Source organism: Sipha flava, unplaced genomic scaffold (genome assembly GCF_003268045.1).
Source record: "Sipha flava isolate LNK unplaced genomic scaffold, YSA_version1 252_pilon_pilon, whole genome shotgun sequence".
In the NCBI taxonomy this organism is placed as follows: domain Eukaryota; kingdom Metazoa; phylum Arthropoda; class Insecta; order Hemiptera; family Aphididae; genus Sipha; species Sipha flava.
Window position 1 is genome coordinate 847,027 of NW_020272904.1, and position 15,023 is coordinate 862,049.

General features: G+C 42.1%; 1 protein-coding gene across 2 annotated transcripts; it reads left to right on the forward strand.

Annotated features, from left to right (window-relative positions):
* Positions 1-303: 303 nt before the first annotated feature.
* On the forward strand, positions 304-14,310 carry LOC112684542 (phospholipase B1, membrane-associated-like). 2 transcript variants are annotated; one of them, XM_025556115.1, is made up of 9 exons: positions 333-412; positions 6,567-6,651; positions 7,728-7,914; positions 7,994-8,270; positions 9,767-9,993; positions 10,197-10,356; positions 13,453-13,598; positions 13,724-13,892; positions 14,037-14,310. In XM_025556115.1, the coding sequence occupies exons 3-9, from the start codon at positions 7,795-7,797 to the stop codon at positions 14,210-14,212; spliced, it is 1,275 nt and encodes a 424-aa protein (XP_025411900.1). In that variant the 5' UTR covers positions 333-412; positions 6,567-6,651; positions 7,728-7,794; the 3' UTR covers positions 14,213-14,310. The 2 variants fall into 2 exon arrangements, with proteins under 2 accessions (XP_025411899.1, XP_025411900.1); XM_025556114.1 differs by lacking the exon at positions 6,567-6,651 and having other exon boundaries at positions 304-412.
* Positions 14,311-15,023: the final 713 nt, after the last annotated feature.

Consider the following 15,023-nt stretch of genomic DNA (forward strand, 5'->3'; position numbering starts at 1 on the left):
TACCAAGGTTTGGGAGCCGGCCCTGTTCGGATACGGCTTTTGCGATCGGCGAGGGACGGGGGGGGGGGGGAGGAAAGAAAAAATCGTTGCAACATTCAATCCGGTCTTCGTGGACGTGACACATCACATTGATAATTATTGGTCATGCGACTTTGGGCAACGTTACTAGCGGACGGAATGGACCCCCTCCGCCCCTCCGGCCGACCGTGACGTAACCCGCCGTCGATAAAAGTCCGCGAACCCTTTCGTCGTCGTCATCGTCTCCCCTCCGCTACGTCACCCGTCCGACGCATGTCTCGCGCGAGCGCGCGCGTGCGTCTACCTGTGCGCCGCGATCGCGTTACCGGCGCTATTTACCGTTCGACTCTCTTCGGGGACCACGTGCGCCATGGACGGCTTCCATCTCGATCCGGTAAGTACACGACGTTATATTATTATCGTTTACGGTACGTTGATTGTCTACGTGTTGCTCGACGTGAAATGTTTCTTGTTTTTTCATTTTTTTTTTTGTCCCCGTCGTTACGTCCGTCCGCTTGTCAAACCGCCCGATGTCGGTGCTCGTGTTACGAGTTTCGTCGTCGTCGTCGTCATCGCGCGCGCCCTCGCACCGATCGCCCTGAAGGAAACGACTCGGATGATATTTGAAGAAAAAAAAAAAAAACGTGGAGTTTTCCGCTCGCGTACGAGGATTTTTCTCCTGCAGCCGTGTGGATAAACGTGAATCATCCGCATAACATAATACGACATAGTCAATTCGCGTAATAACGGTTTTTGTTTAATAAAACACCCGACATGTTCGGCGAATCGTCGCGATCGTGGGAAATCGCAACTGCAGCCGCCGCCGCGGTAATAATATAATTATTATCATCACGATCCGGCGCAATAGAAATCTCTAGTGCGAATGCCAGTACCGAACACCGAGCGGCCAGCGCTGCAGTTGCGCCGGTACGTCGTGTAACCTTTCTAATGTACGATTCGATTTTAATTTAATTGTTTCACGGATATTTCATGTTAACAGTTATTAGTGTTACTTATCATCTGTGCGGCAGACATGATCAACGTTAAATGTTACGATTTGTTACAATGCGTTTAACACGACGTACCATTCCCAATCCGAATTACAGTGGTCGACGGAAAAATTTTTTCCCCCGTTCCCACGTGCTTGTTTGGACGAAATAAGCGGCTTCTTTGCTCCTGGGTCCAAATCAAAAATTCCAATTCGACCGTCGAGATAAGACGGATGGGTAGAGAGTGATACAGCGGTGAGAGTGTGCGAGGAGACACTCGTAGAAGAATAGGGGGAGAATGGCACGGCGGCGAAAGGTTAATAAGACGTCATCGTTTAGGTCTTTGAGCGTGTACCGTTTAAAACCGTTGGAATAATTAAGCTTAAGCATTATATTAATGATTTGATTTTTTTTTTAATTTCCCTTCGTTTCCGATTATGTTTTGTTTTTTACTTACTCTCGATTTTTAATCACTGAAGAACCGGTTTCGGTGAATAAAATGTTGAAACAAAAAATAATACACCGACCGTTTGAAACCCGTTTTTCCTCAAGTTGCACCATTATTTATGTATTCCATCTCGTCGTGCGGCGCGCTTCGTATACGGGTATACCTGCTAGGCACTTACAAAACGTCTGCTGGGGCCGGATCGTCGAGTTTAACGACCCCCTCGGTCCAAGCAAAGAAGAATAACTGATACGTTACATATAGGCGTATTACAAACCGATCGTTTACGTGCGTGACGGCGGATTACAAAAACCCTTGTAGAACCACGGCTCCTGTATGTCCACCGCGGTGTGATAATATTCGTAGGTCAACCGGATAGAAAGCGAGAAAGATAAAACAAAAAAAATGAAAAACACACATTTCTTATTCCGGTTTTTTCCTCTTTCCTCTTTTCCCCTTCCTGCCACCACACCGTGGGCCATGGTAGCGCGTATTAACACATGGAATAATATTCGTTTAACACGGGCGCGCGCGCGCATATACAATGTATATTATACATTATCATACATTTGCGCCGTCCGAGCGTTGATCGCCGACAGATCCATATTGTGATAGATTCGTCCCTCTTTTTCTCTTTCGCTGCGTTGTCCGACGCAATCGTACAAATCAGTATGAATCGCGTTCAACTCGCGTTTCCATGTTTTTCGTTTCCGTTCACCGCGGTTGTGATTTAAAACAGCAGACACCTGTCGAGCAAGAGAACGCGGAGCGGGTAAGGCCAGTGACGTTCGTAGGCGATTTAATTGAAGTAGACCCATCAAATTATACATTGTAAATGTATTGTGATACATTGTACACCTATAGTGGGTAATGGCTTTGTCTTCGCACGCACGTATGCGATCTGGTTTCGTCGGGTCGTCGCGTTCGCATCACAACTTGTTAACAACGATAATAGCACTTACAAAAATACCGACCAATTGAACAACCATCTTGTTAGACGTGTCAAAAAACAGCGCGATTCGGTGGTCTCAGGCGTTCAGACATTTAAATCGGAGGGAGGAGGATGATGAAAATATTTAGATATGCCTTCCTCAATACCACCGAGCAAAAATTATCATCATCAGGGGGGGAAGGATGAGGGATATATCCCCCCCCCATGAGATCAGCCGCTACTCAAAAAAATATGGTAGCTAACTTGAGTAAATTTATAATATCTACAATGACATGTTATTGTAGTTTTTAATTTTTGTCATTATAATTAAGATCTGGACAATAGCTTGTTTTTTTTTCATCAATTTCGGTACTTATTATGATTATGGTTAGTATTTAAAATTTATAGACAATAATTTGATGTATAAATAAAACTATTTATCTTATACACAAATTAATACAATATAGATAACATGTTTATCAACATTGTAATTTAATAATGTACAGTTCTTTTTCTTCTAAATTGATATTTTGATAACATCCCCCCCCCATCTAAATTTTCTGGGTATGCTACTGATCATCATAATAAAGTATTATCGTTTATTATCCGATAAATGGATCAATTAAGTCGTTACACGTTATTCATAAAATGTTTTCTGTGACAGTTTAATCAATATCCGAGTATTCAGCGGCAGATTACACTTTTATTTTCCAACAACGCTTCGCGTCTTTATAGATGTGTGTGACTGAATCCCCATCAGCTAATCCTACGATCACGCCCTTGATCTTGGGCCACATGTTGCAATATCGAGAACTGTTTGAACAAGCACACCGCATGATCTCTAAAGAATTCGTCCCGCGCTACCGCTGTCTCCCTCACCATCATTGCGCTCGGATATTTTCAGCGTTCGCGATACAACTTTCCAATAAATATCTACGTAAAGTAAAATAAACCCACTGTAACCGTATCGATGTTTCAATGGTGTACCTTGACGACAGATCCACGAAAAAATTATGCTCAACGAGTTGAGCGAGTTACGTTCGTTGTAGTAAGTACTTACATGATTCGACGTGAATCGTTTGGTCGCCGCGTGGAAGCCAGAAACCGATGATACCGTTTGAGCAGTCGAAAACCGTTTTTCGTATTCGGACGTATATACTATTACATGACCGGATAGAAATTAGGAATTAATTACCTAACAATTATCGCCGTAGCCGAGTATTATACGAAATTCCAATGACGGTTGCAACGGACACATAAATCGAATACATAATATAATTATTACGAACGCCGTTCGATTGTCACTCGAAACACGTATTGGCAGCGGTTTTTGTTTCTTATTATTATTATTAAATTATGTGTATTATTGTAATGGAAGATTATCATAATATAGTATACATATTATGATGAAACACGTGAACGAACAAAACCGAACTCAAAACCTAATTACAGATCGATTAAAACGCGTGCACGCAGTACGAAGACGGAAGACCGGATTCGTTGAGCTAAAATTTTAAGTATGTATATGGAACCGAAAGTGAACGAATCCTCTGATTAGACCCCACAGGAGCAAAGTTTAACATACTAGTCCCTCACAGGTACTAATTGGGCGGAGATGTAGAAATACATAGTGATAAACAGTTAAAATCGAGTTTGTTATGATATTAATTTTTTTTTCTGTATCGAACAAAAAAAAATAGCATCTATTATTGCTTCGACATTTAATTTAGCTACTAAATATTAACAAACATTTCGAACGGTTACATCACTGTAATCACAACGGATATGCGTTCAAACGTTTCGTTAAGTATAAGAAGATATTGTTATAAGAAAATTTGACGCTGAATGTGAAGATGGAAACACGGAATTACCGGATATCACCAAGATATCGAACGAGTTACGTATAGTCTTCTTACACATGCGAAGTGCATAGTTCATAAAATGATGTTAAAAGCTATTCCTATCGCGATAATCGAGAATATAAACGAACTGAAAAATTAAAAAAACAAGTCGAAATGTTTCATTTTTGAACGTGCGTGTGTTTTGCGTCCGCAACAAAAATCGTCCTGCAAAGTGAAACGTAATAATAATATTATTATTATTATTATTATTATTATTATTATTATTATTATAACGTCAAACAAGATACCTAGTAAACGATTATTATAGTATAAAATGTTAACGTGAACACGAGTTCGGTGATCATATTTTTGCGTATTCGTATATTAAATTTCGTCGTTCGCGTATTGAAAATGTTCACGTTTGGAAAGTTTCGGTCTGATATTATTTATGGCTCGTTTCTATCAATACCTCTTCCGGTAAATATCAGAAGGAAAAAAAATCATGTTTTACAATCCGATATTATTATTGTAACATAATATATATGTACGTGTGTACAAACGCGATGCGATACGGTGGAAATTGGCAAATTCAATACCCAGGTTTTATATTTTGCATTTACATCAGGAACCGGTCGCACGTGGATTAGCCTTGCGCGGGATTCCATCGGGAACACGTGAAACTTAGCTAACCACATCCATACTCGTTTCACGTTCGTGTAATATTCATTTTTAATGTTTTTCTCGTAAAACTAACACGTAAAATCCTTGCGCGCAAAATAATACAGTAAATAAGAGGATGATAACATTAAAGGAAATGTAATAACGAGGCGAAAGAAGTGAGTATCCGTAGTACATTGACATCGCTATCGATTATTAATCCGTAAAAATAAAGTCTCACGATAAACGTGTATTTTAGCGAAATTATGTGTGAGACGACGGTGATGACTGATGTCCGCGGGATGGGTATCGTGCGATGGAACAGTTTGTGATGTCAACAAAGTTTGTCTGGAATCAATGGAATTTATTACCGCGATGTTAATTAAAAAACTACGTAGAGTATAATGCTTTTACACACGATGTTCGATGAAAATATTACTTCTTATTGTTACGGCAGAACAGTGGTGCGGACGCAAAAGAGATTGCAGATAGCGCGAACATTATCGACGAACGATTGACATTGCCGTGATCGGTCACCGACGTCACGTTACGTAATAGTACGTTGACATGTCTGCAATGAGTAGTAGGCGCCCCGGAGAAAGGGTTTGTATACCTCTCCGCGCCTGCACCAATAGGTTCTCACGCTCGCTAGTGTTTATTACATGTGATTCGTCTTCGGCATTGGATAATTTTATTTTGTTTTCTCTCTTTTCCATCTAATATTCTCCGTCGATTACGCGCAATATACTGGGCCCGAAACAAATGAAATCCACTTGCCGAGCCACTGCGTCGGTAGTTTTCCGCGTTTCTCGGTAGGACACCGCGTAACACGTATCCGCGACATGACTTCGGGCAGCACGATCGAAACTCACTCGGGTTTCATCTCCGGTAGGTACGCACACGCACAATGGCAATAGATATTTATTTTTTCTTCTTATTTTTACCATACCTTAGAAAAGTTATTAGAAAGTTTGCGGTTTTTTCGGACATCGATACTAAGTTTTTAATTTCTTCGCGAACGATCAACGTTTCTCGTCCGGTCGTTCGATCATCTACGTGCGCGACGAAGCCCACAGAATCGTCTGCATAAGCCCGTAGTCCACAGCCGCGCGGCTAAAGTGTGCTGTTCTCGGGTAATTTAAAACGCTACGCCCGCACGTGTCGGTTCGCATGACTTGCATATTTTTAACACGACGCGTACCCAAACAAAGGCGTACAACGGGGGTGTTCGAACACCAGTGCACCGTCATCAAAAGTCCCGATCGAATCTCAATAACCATTAAGATGCCTGAAAAATCGACCTGAGTTTGGATCCGACGAGCCATCGGGTCTGCTTGTACGGTGCGTTATTAGATTCACGATACGATAACGGTTTCCGTTTTGTTATTGATTGTGAAAAAAGAAATTTAATTATTTCATTTTAAGCCTTGTTTCGTATTGCGTTCGAAAACGCGATTCGTACATATTTCATGTGTTTCATTTGAAAATGGGTCCGATCAGTGGCAGATCTACGGGGGTGGATATGAGGGATAGATTCCCCCCCTCCCCATGGACCGAGAGTTAAAAAAATTATTTTTGCAACCAATTCAATTTTTGCATGCAAAATTTAAATAAAAACTATTCTTTTATTACTTCGTAACCAAGAAGGATACACTAGTATACATTAGTATGTAACTTCATATCAGATTACAGATATACACCTCGTATTTATATCGTGACCCGGAATACAGCCATAGAGGACCAGTCATCAAGAAAATTAAATTTTGTTCTGTAAGTTTAGTAGAATAAAGCTTATTATACCTATACATATTATGTACGAAAATATTTTATACCCTCCACCCATGATAAAATCCTAGATCCGCCACTGGGTCCGATTACTCGCGCACCTCGACGAAACAGTATTCTAATCGATATTAACGCATTCGGAGGTTTGTGTCGCACGCACATCCACGACCCGTTTAGTATTGGGCGCGTCGTGCTTAGCATTGTCGTCACCGAAACGATGTGACAACGTGATTCAACCGCGGGGTGCAGTCACTGAAAACTCGACGAAACCGCTTACTCGGAGTTATGAGAATGTGTCGCGCGGCCGGCTGGCTCGTGTCTCGTGTTCTCGCGACGCCCGCGTTGATTCAATAGAAATTCACTGTTTTCAGAAATGGTTTTCTCGTCGAAACCGTCTGTCGGCCGACGACGCCACGGCGGCGGTACAATTAAACACATAACGTATTATTTGGTAACGGTAAAGATTACGCGATTTCGTAAACATTGCACACCGGTAAACACACGTATAACGTACAATATATCACGCGTTGAACAGGGAAAACAATCGTACCGGTGCGGGCGCGCGTGTATTGCGTGTTTACGTTATTTTATTTGAAATTTTGAAAATTCCAAATACGTACCGCACGTCGGGCGTACAAAAGAAACAAAACAAACGCATCTTTCATAACCAAACAAACACGACAGCTCTACTCAGAGTGGATGTATAGGTTTTGTACGAAATGTTTGACCGAGAAAACACTGGGAACCATACAATCATCACCCGCATCGGGCACGTATAAACCTGACACGCTCCTTTCTCTTTGACGAAACGCAGAATCTATTTGTACGCGAAACGCGTGCGACCGTGCACACTGCACAATGTGTAATGGGACACACTTCGACGTGCACCGTGTGATCGCACTAGTCGTCTGCCCATCGCTCCAAGTCCGACGCTTGATTGCACACTCTTAATCGACCGCGGTCGCATGACGTCCGGCACGGACGTTTTCCGGCTGCGGTTATTTTGTTCGTCTATTTATTTTTTGATTTTGTTTTCGTTTTCCCGTCCATCCTGTGCGCAGCTTTCCTCGGGGATGGAGTCGCGAGATAAGTGACGCACAATGACACACTACGTTGACCGACCAAGCGATGCCGATCAATAGCTGCTATTTAATATTGCTTTGCTGCGCGGTCGCGTGGTCCACCGCACAGAGGGTGACCTACCAACAGCTGCTGCCGACCAGGATCAATGGCAGGACCGTGCGAATGGTCGGTAACCACGACCGCGGTACAACCGGGTCACGTATGCACTGACCGTTCGTTTATATGTTTTAATATGCTTTCGCAGACGCCGGCCGTCAGCGACGAAATCGTCATGACGCCCGGGCCCACGGGCATTAGGAGGCAGCCGTCGTTCCCGGGGTCGATGCCGTTCCCATGCAAGAACATGACGGCCCCCGGGCTGGGCAGAAGCATCGTCAGACCCACCAGTGTCCACAAGCTCCGGCCCGGCGACATCGACGTGGTGGGCGCTATGGGCGACAGTCTGGTGGCCGGCAACGGGGCTCTCGAGGAGTACGCGATGGGCACGTTGATTGAATACCGAGGAGTCTCTTGGGCTGCAGGTAAACACGGACTTGACATTTTTACCTCCATACAAATCAAACGCTACGCTCGGCAGGCAGATGTCAAAATATAATGATTTGATGTACTCGGTACATAAATACATATGTATTGCACGTCTCATTTTTCTGATTTACAGTGTGTCAATGGATTTGTAAAAGACGTGTTTTATATTTTGATAATGTAGCATGATAGACTGTAGCAAATGCATGAGTTGTAGCAAACGGCACCGCAGACTCGCTTTGCACATAATCATTTCGTACCACACACGTTTCGTAATCATTCTATTGTGCCGTACTGCCCACGACTAACATCAAGTGCGCTTACGCAGATTCAATTAGGTACCGACCGTCAATTCGAAAATGGACGCAGGATCCAGGGAAAGCCCCGATAAGAGCGTGATGAGCGCGTTTTACGACTCCGATAGATTATTCGCGTAAATCTTGTCCACGCTTATTCGCTCGTTCGCGGGACCGTGCGCATTTATCAATGTCGGCGTTGAAAACCCGTGATACACCCGTAACACAACAAACATAGGTGTGCACCGCTTTCTCCGTGAAAATATGATTGTTGCGCCATTGTAAAAGCCCATTTCACGTCAGATCTTTAATATTCCCACGTAGTATCCTCCGGTTACCGTTAGTTACTACCGTGGACGTGGTCGGGGCGAAGTTTAATAACGACCCGTTTGCAGGCATTTCGCTTCCCTCGATCGGTGTACACTTATTCTTATATAGTTCCGAGCGTACGTCGTCGCAACGTTGCGCAACTCCGTGATAACCGTTTGGTCAGTCACATAATTCTCGTTTTATATAACTTTTAAATTAGGGATCTCGTAATTGACGATCGTTTTTCGAACACATCCAAACTCGACTTTATTAGCACGGTACAATATTATTTTAATACGGCCTGAAGTCGCAATACGTCCCGGTACCGTTTTATCGATCGATTAAAATTGATTTTCGAAATAAATCGTTACGCAGACATCTCGATTTACTACGCGTTTACTATGTCTCGTCGTGTCAAAATGTGGTTTTATTTAAATGTTGAAATAATATCAAGTTTCTCGAACGGCGGCATCACTTCGTATACCGTGTACGATAATTAGGCGTGGTAATATATCTATTCGGTCTCGTTATTAATTGTACAGTAGAAAAAACCTACTTACTGTTCGATGCGGATCTATGTAAATATTACCTTTAGGTGTTCCGAGTGCATGGTCATGAAGATCGATCGAAACGCGGGTACGGTTCGGGCGACGCGTACCTATTATTGTAGTTATGATAACCGTTGGTTGTATTTGTAAAATACAAATGTTTTTCGAAATATTGTTGAAAAAAAAAATTAAAAAAATACCATCATCGTTGCCAACGGAATATATATGGTGTACGTCTTTTGCTCGAGGAAACGTTTTTATGACACGTTTCCACGAGCAAATTTCGTGGCTCGCTCGTATAATTATCGTTATATATTATGTACGTTTATGTGTGGATCGCAGGCGGCGAAGCCACGTGGCGGGACTATCTCACGTTACCGAACATTCTCAAGGAGTTCAACCCCAGGCTGAAGGGCTATTCCGTGGGAAAAGGCGAGTTCCTCGCGCCCAACTCTCGCATGAACGTCGCTTTCCCCGTGTCGGCCGACTTCGACGCATACCGACAAGCGCAGTTCCTGACCAAGAAAATGAAAAGAGATCCGGACATTGATTTGAAAAACGATTGGAAGGTATGACACGTATTCTGTACACGTAATAACACAATATAGTGTACGACGAAACCGTCTTGTGCACACACACACACGTATCGTACAAACTGCGCGTACCGGGTCGCGGCTCGAAGTGCTGTGACAACAACGTACGCGTGTAACAATCGTATTTACTGGGTGTATTCGTTATATTTATTTATTTGTTCTCCTCCGTTTCTTGCCAGTTGATAACCATGTTTTTCGGTGCCAACGACTTGTGTTCCGGGCAGTGTTACGACAAAGACGGCACCACTCCGTTGCAGCACAGCAAGAAACTGCAAAAAGCGTTGGACTACCTCCAGGCCAACCTTCCCAGGACGTTGGTGAATCTCGTGCCTGTCCTAGGTGAGTACCGTACCGAAAAAAAATTCCTGCGCGCGCTAAACGGTACGCACGCGGAGGACACTCGTTGCATTTTGTTTTCACGCGGCGGCGGCGGCGGCGGCTTCGTACACGAACGTGTTGGTAGGTATTTATTGGAAGTGAAAACGGCGTTCTCGCGCACAAGGTTAAAACGACCGCAGACGTATTCGTAGACGTATTTTTACAGCATTGTATACGGATGCGCGTACCGTAGTGGGATAGAAAACCACTGCACGTATAATACGAACTTCGCCGCCGTAAGTCCGGTCGAGTCGAACGGTTCGCGTTGTGAATGAGAACCGATTCGCTTTCACGACCCAGACCCCACGGAATGAAATGCATTATCATTACCGTTCATTCACTGCGGGCACATGTACATTATTTACTATCGTTATTGTATATCCGTTACACAATACGCTTCGGTCGGTCGTAGTACACACACGCGCGCGCACACACACACACCGTACATGTTAATGCGATTGCGACAATCGATTTTATAACATTAACCGTGATTCACATCGTAATACGTTTTTCCAAATCGACTAGGTAATACCTGATTATTAAGTCGACGATAATTCGCCGTCGTTACGTCGTCAGAATACGACGTCGTGATATACACTACATCATAAACACCACATTTTAACCGTTGAACATCGCGGTCCGTGCGCGCAACACCGTCGTAAACCGTTTTACGACTAGCCAGGCGCTTTCTTATTACTTACAATATTGTCGTAGTACGATTTCCCCCCCCTTCCGGCCGTCGGGTTCGGATTTGGAAAAAAACGTTTTACGATGCAGCTTTTAACGTGCACCTGAAAACATTGCGTCAACTAATGCTACTACGCAGGAGCGGCTCCAGGGGAGGCCTAGGGGCCGCGCCCCCCTAAAAGCCCGTACCGTATTTATAAAAAAAGTATATTATTGACAAAAAATGCATGTTATAATATGCACTATCATACGACAAGCACAAGTATGTAAATAGAGCCATAGAGGTATGACGGTCGAAACGAGTTTCTCCACACTTCGGACACTAAAAACCTGGCTTCGTTCAAGGATGACTATCAACATTATGTCTTATTAATGTATATCTTAAAGTACATATTCTAGAACAAATAGATCATATTATTGATATATTTGCCAATTTTAGAAATAGACGACTTGAATTTGTGTTGTAAAAATTATAAATTGGCCCCCTCCCCCTTAACCAAGGCTCTGGATCCGTCCTTGCTACTACGACTTTTCCCGTTTACCGACGTTTACCGTGCGCGCTATCGTGTACGGACCGAAAACCGAGTCGTCATCGACGAACCGCTATCAAGTCAACACGTACACAATTATGAATAATTTCGTTCAAACAGTGTAATTTATGCGGAATATTAACCGGCAAATTCAGGGGTCACATGCAGTCCCGGACTGGGATCGGCCTACTATTCTAGGTAAACAGACGGCCCACAATGTATTATTTTGGAAATTTTTAAATGTGTTTGTTTCACGCAATTTATATTTGATAGGATTTAAAGAAGTTAGGGGGGGAGCACTTTCTTATAACCATTATATTCAACAATCATGATTAGTTATATGATGTTATCTATAATCCATGTCCCATGATACTGCACAAATTAAATTTACTTTGTTCTATAAAGGATAAGTTTTTAAAGTAATATACACAGAATTAGTGGAGTTTAATGAAAATACAATATTATTTTTTGTGAATTAATTTATTTTATTTTGAATTAATAATTAAAAATATCTTAACCTAACCGTTTATAGTAAATATAAAACGTACAATTTACTTTGTCCTCGCGCCCACCATCAGAAAAACTCAGACAAAATATTATTTTGACAAGTAAAAGCCAAAAACAGGTATCACAATAGAACAATACCACAGGATATAATAATACAGTCATACGGTCCGTCACGGGCTTAGTCATCAATTTATTTATTCTGTCACCTGTGATTAATTATTAATTATTATAAAACGTCTATACAAATGTATTTAATATACTCGTATATTATATATGATATGTATTAAGCACGGTAAATACTATATTTACTGCCAATAAGCTGATTCAAACTAGATTTCAATATAATATAATTTATAATATGTATAAAGGATTTTCTATAATCATGCCTTGAGATAATTCAAAAACATAATTAGATACCGAGGTGCTATATACAGGTAATCTGTTCACTATTCCGTAATCTCAGTAAAAAAAATTTTCACGGCCGCTGCCTACTGTGCTGTAGCCCGGTCCGTCCCTGTGACTCACATGTGCCGTACATCAGCTATCTCCCTCGGGCCACCGTTTCCGTTACGGGCTCGTCTCCCGGACACTCGACAGAAGTATCGATTCGGTTGGCGAACGATATTTTACGATACCGTCGAAACGCCGTGTCGTCGCTGTAGATGATGCACGCGGATGACGAACGTTTCTGCGATCCGTTCGCACTCGCGTTGTTTTCCGGCACATCGACTCCTGGCAATCAACGTTTCATCTGTGTGTCACGAAACTCGTTATCTAACTACGCCTATCATCGCGTTATTATTAGGAATTTGTCACGTCCGTTGGCTATTCCCCGACACGTGATCGCGAGTCATCCGCCGACGTTTTGCGACCGCCTGGAAAGCGGGTTTTGCGCGCGTCAATTGTTGCCCGGACGGTTGGCATTCAGCGGTCGCCTAGAAACGCGTCGCGCATACGAAATGAAATTTCAAAAGAGCTTATATCGGAAACGGAACAAAAGTGAAAACCACTTCACGCGCGCGCTCTGTCGATACATGCATCGGTACCGTCTATATCTTACCGTATGTGTACGTACGACTGCGAGTGTCGGTTACAACGAAAATCCAAAGTTTCGCTACTAGTTGTATATTCGACACGATGTCGCTGTATCATCGATGTTTTCTAGTTCGATTCCATACCGCACGGTACACGTTTTAACGAACGAGACGGTCCGTTTGTTGGACCAACGCGTCTTCGCTACTATATATTGTACGGATTAATGAATGCCAACGAACAGGCGACGCAAACAATTCCGTTTAACGATAATTTGATGTTGTTTGCTTTTTTCGGTTAGACGTGTCGGTCAGCGTCCGCGTGAAGAGATCTTTCATGTGCCATATGCTACACAGGTTCTTCTGCACCTGTTTCCATCAGAAAGGAAATGAGATGGATCAGATCACGCAATTGGTCCGAGATTATCAGACTGCCGAACAGATTTTGGTAAGTCTATACGCGTCGGTTTTCCCGTGGAAACGAGGAAAATCACTAAGACTGCCGAAGGTCGAGTCCGTCGACGTTAACGGTGTTTTTTATTTATTTATTTTTTCATCGATTTTCCTCCGCAGATCAACAGCGGTCGGTACAACAAGAAAGAAGACTTCACCGTGGTCATACAGCCGTTCATCAAGCTGTTTAACGCGCCGCTGGACAAGAAAAGACAGTTCGAAGAGGTCATAGACATATCGTACGTCACCTACGACTGCTTCCACTTCAGTCAAAAGGGACACGCTCTAGGTAAACGAATCGGCGTCGAACACGTCTCAATACGGTTTCACTTGACGTTCCGTATTTCGAACGTGAACCGTGTTCCACGCGTCCTTATAAATATTACACTATGCGCCATCTCTGTGTAACGATAGTTTTCATTTTCCGTTGCAGCTGCCAATTTGCTGTGGAACAACATGATGCAACCGGTCGGCGCGAAATCTGAGTCTTCGATGGACTTCATCATGAAAAAATTTGTTTGCCCGACGGTGAACTCCCCGTACATATTTACTGCCAACAATTCGGTGTCGTCAAACTGTCGAAAAAGAAGCACCAGCAAGCTCAGATAAACCGCACGTGTAGTTCCCAGTTGCATACGAAACAAAATATATAGACTCGATCGATTTATATGTATTATTTTATTATTCATAATTTAATTTTTATTTTATTTTTCGTATTTTATTTTTCTTTTTAATGGTACAAATCAAAACGCTAGAATTTAAACGCTACGAATATTAGTTTATACTGTGTATACTACGTTTAATTATTTTAATGTCCTTTTATTGTAAAAAAGGATTCGGATATAATTTATACGAAGCTTGGTTCAACTAGAGAGTTTGTTTTTTAAAAAATTTCATCATCTCCCACACGTGCATTTTTTTGTCGCGTTTGACGTCAGACAACAGAGTTGTTCGGGGGTTTTTTTTTATTCTGCACAACCACTTAATACAAAATTCATAACGACTACACAATGATGTATCCACTTATTCTTTTTTATTTTTCCGACGATAAGACCGCATGAAATAAAAATTGCCCAATAAATATAAATCGCAATTGCTTTCCTCATATTTTATTTTTTTTTTTATTACGTTTCATAAGCTTTACCGCGGTCTCATTAAAATAAAATACAACTGTTATTTTATTACATTCATTTGCCAAGTAAAAATTAATTTTATATGATAAATTATAATAAGCATTGTACTATATCATCGAAGCGTATTTTAGAGTCGTTTGGACATTTTGTGAATCATCTACACCGCTTGTAATATGATCTACGATTCTTATAATAATATACGTAATTAAATTATAATGTAAACGTGTTGTGTCCCGTGTTTGTGTCAGAATAGTTTGCAGAACAGAAAAGAAAAAACGTTTTCCGCA

What these genes read in the sequence shown, in the direction of transcription:
- LOC112684542 (XM_025556114.1), top strand. Translation starts at nt 7,795, where the DNA reads ATGCCGATCAATAGCTGCTATTTAATATTGCTTTGCTGCGCGGTCGCG. An exon ending in AGACTGCCGAACAGATTTTG is followed by an intron (nt 13,599 to 13,723) that starts GTAAGTCTATAC and finishes TTTCCTCCGCAG; the next exon opens with ATCAACAGCGGTCGGTACAA. An exon ending in TCAAAAGGGACACGCTCTAG is followed by an intron (nt 13,893 to 14,036) that starts GTAAACGAATCG and finishes TTTCCGTTGCAG; the next exon opens with CTGCCAATTTGCTGTGGAAC.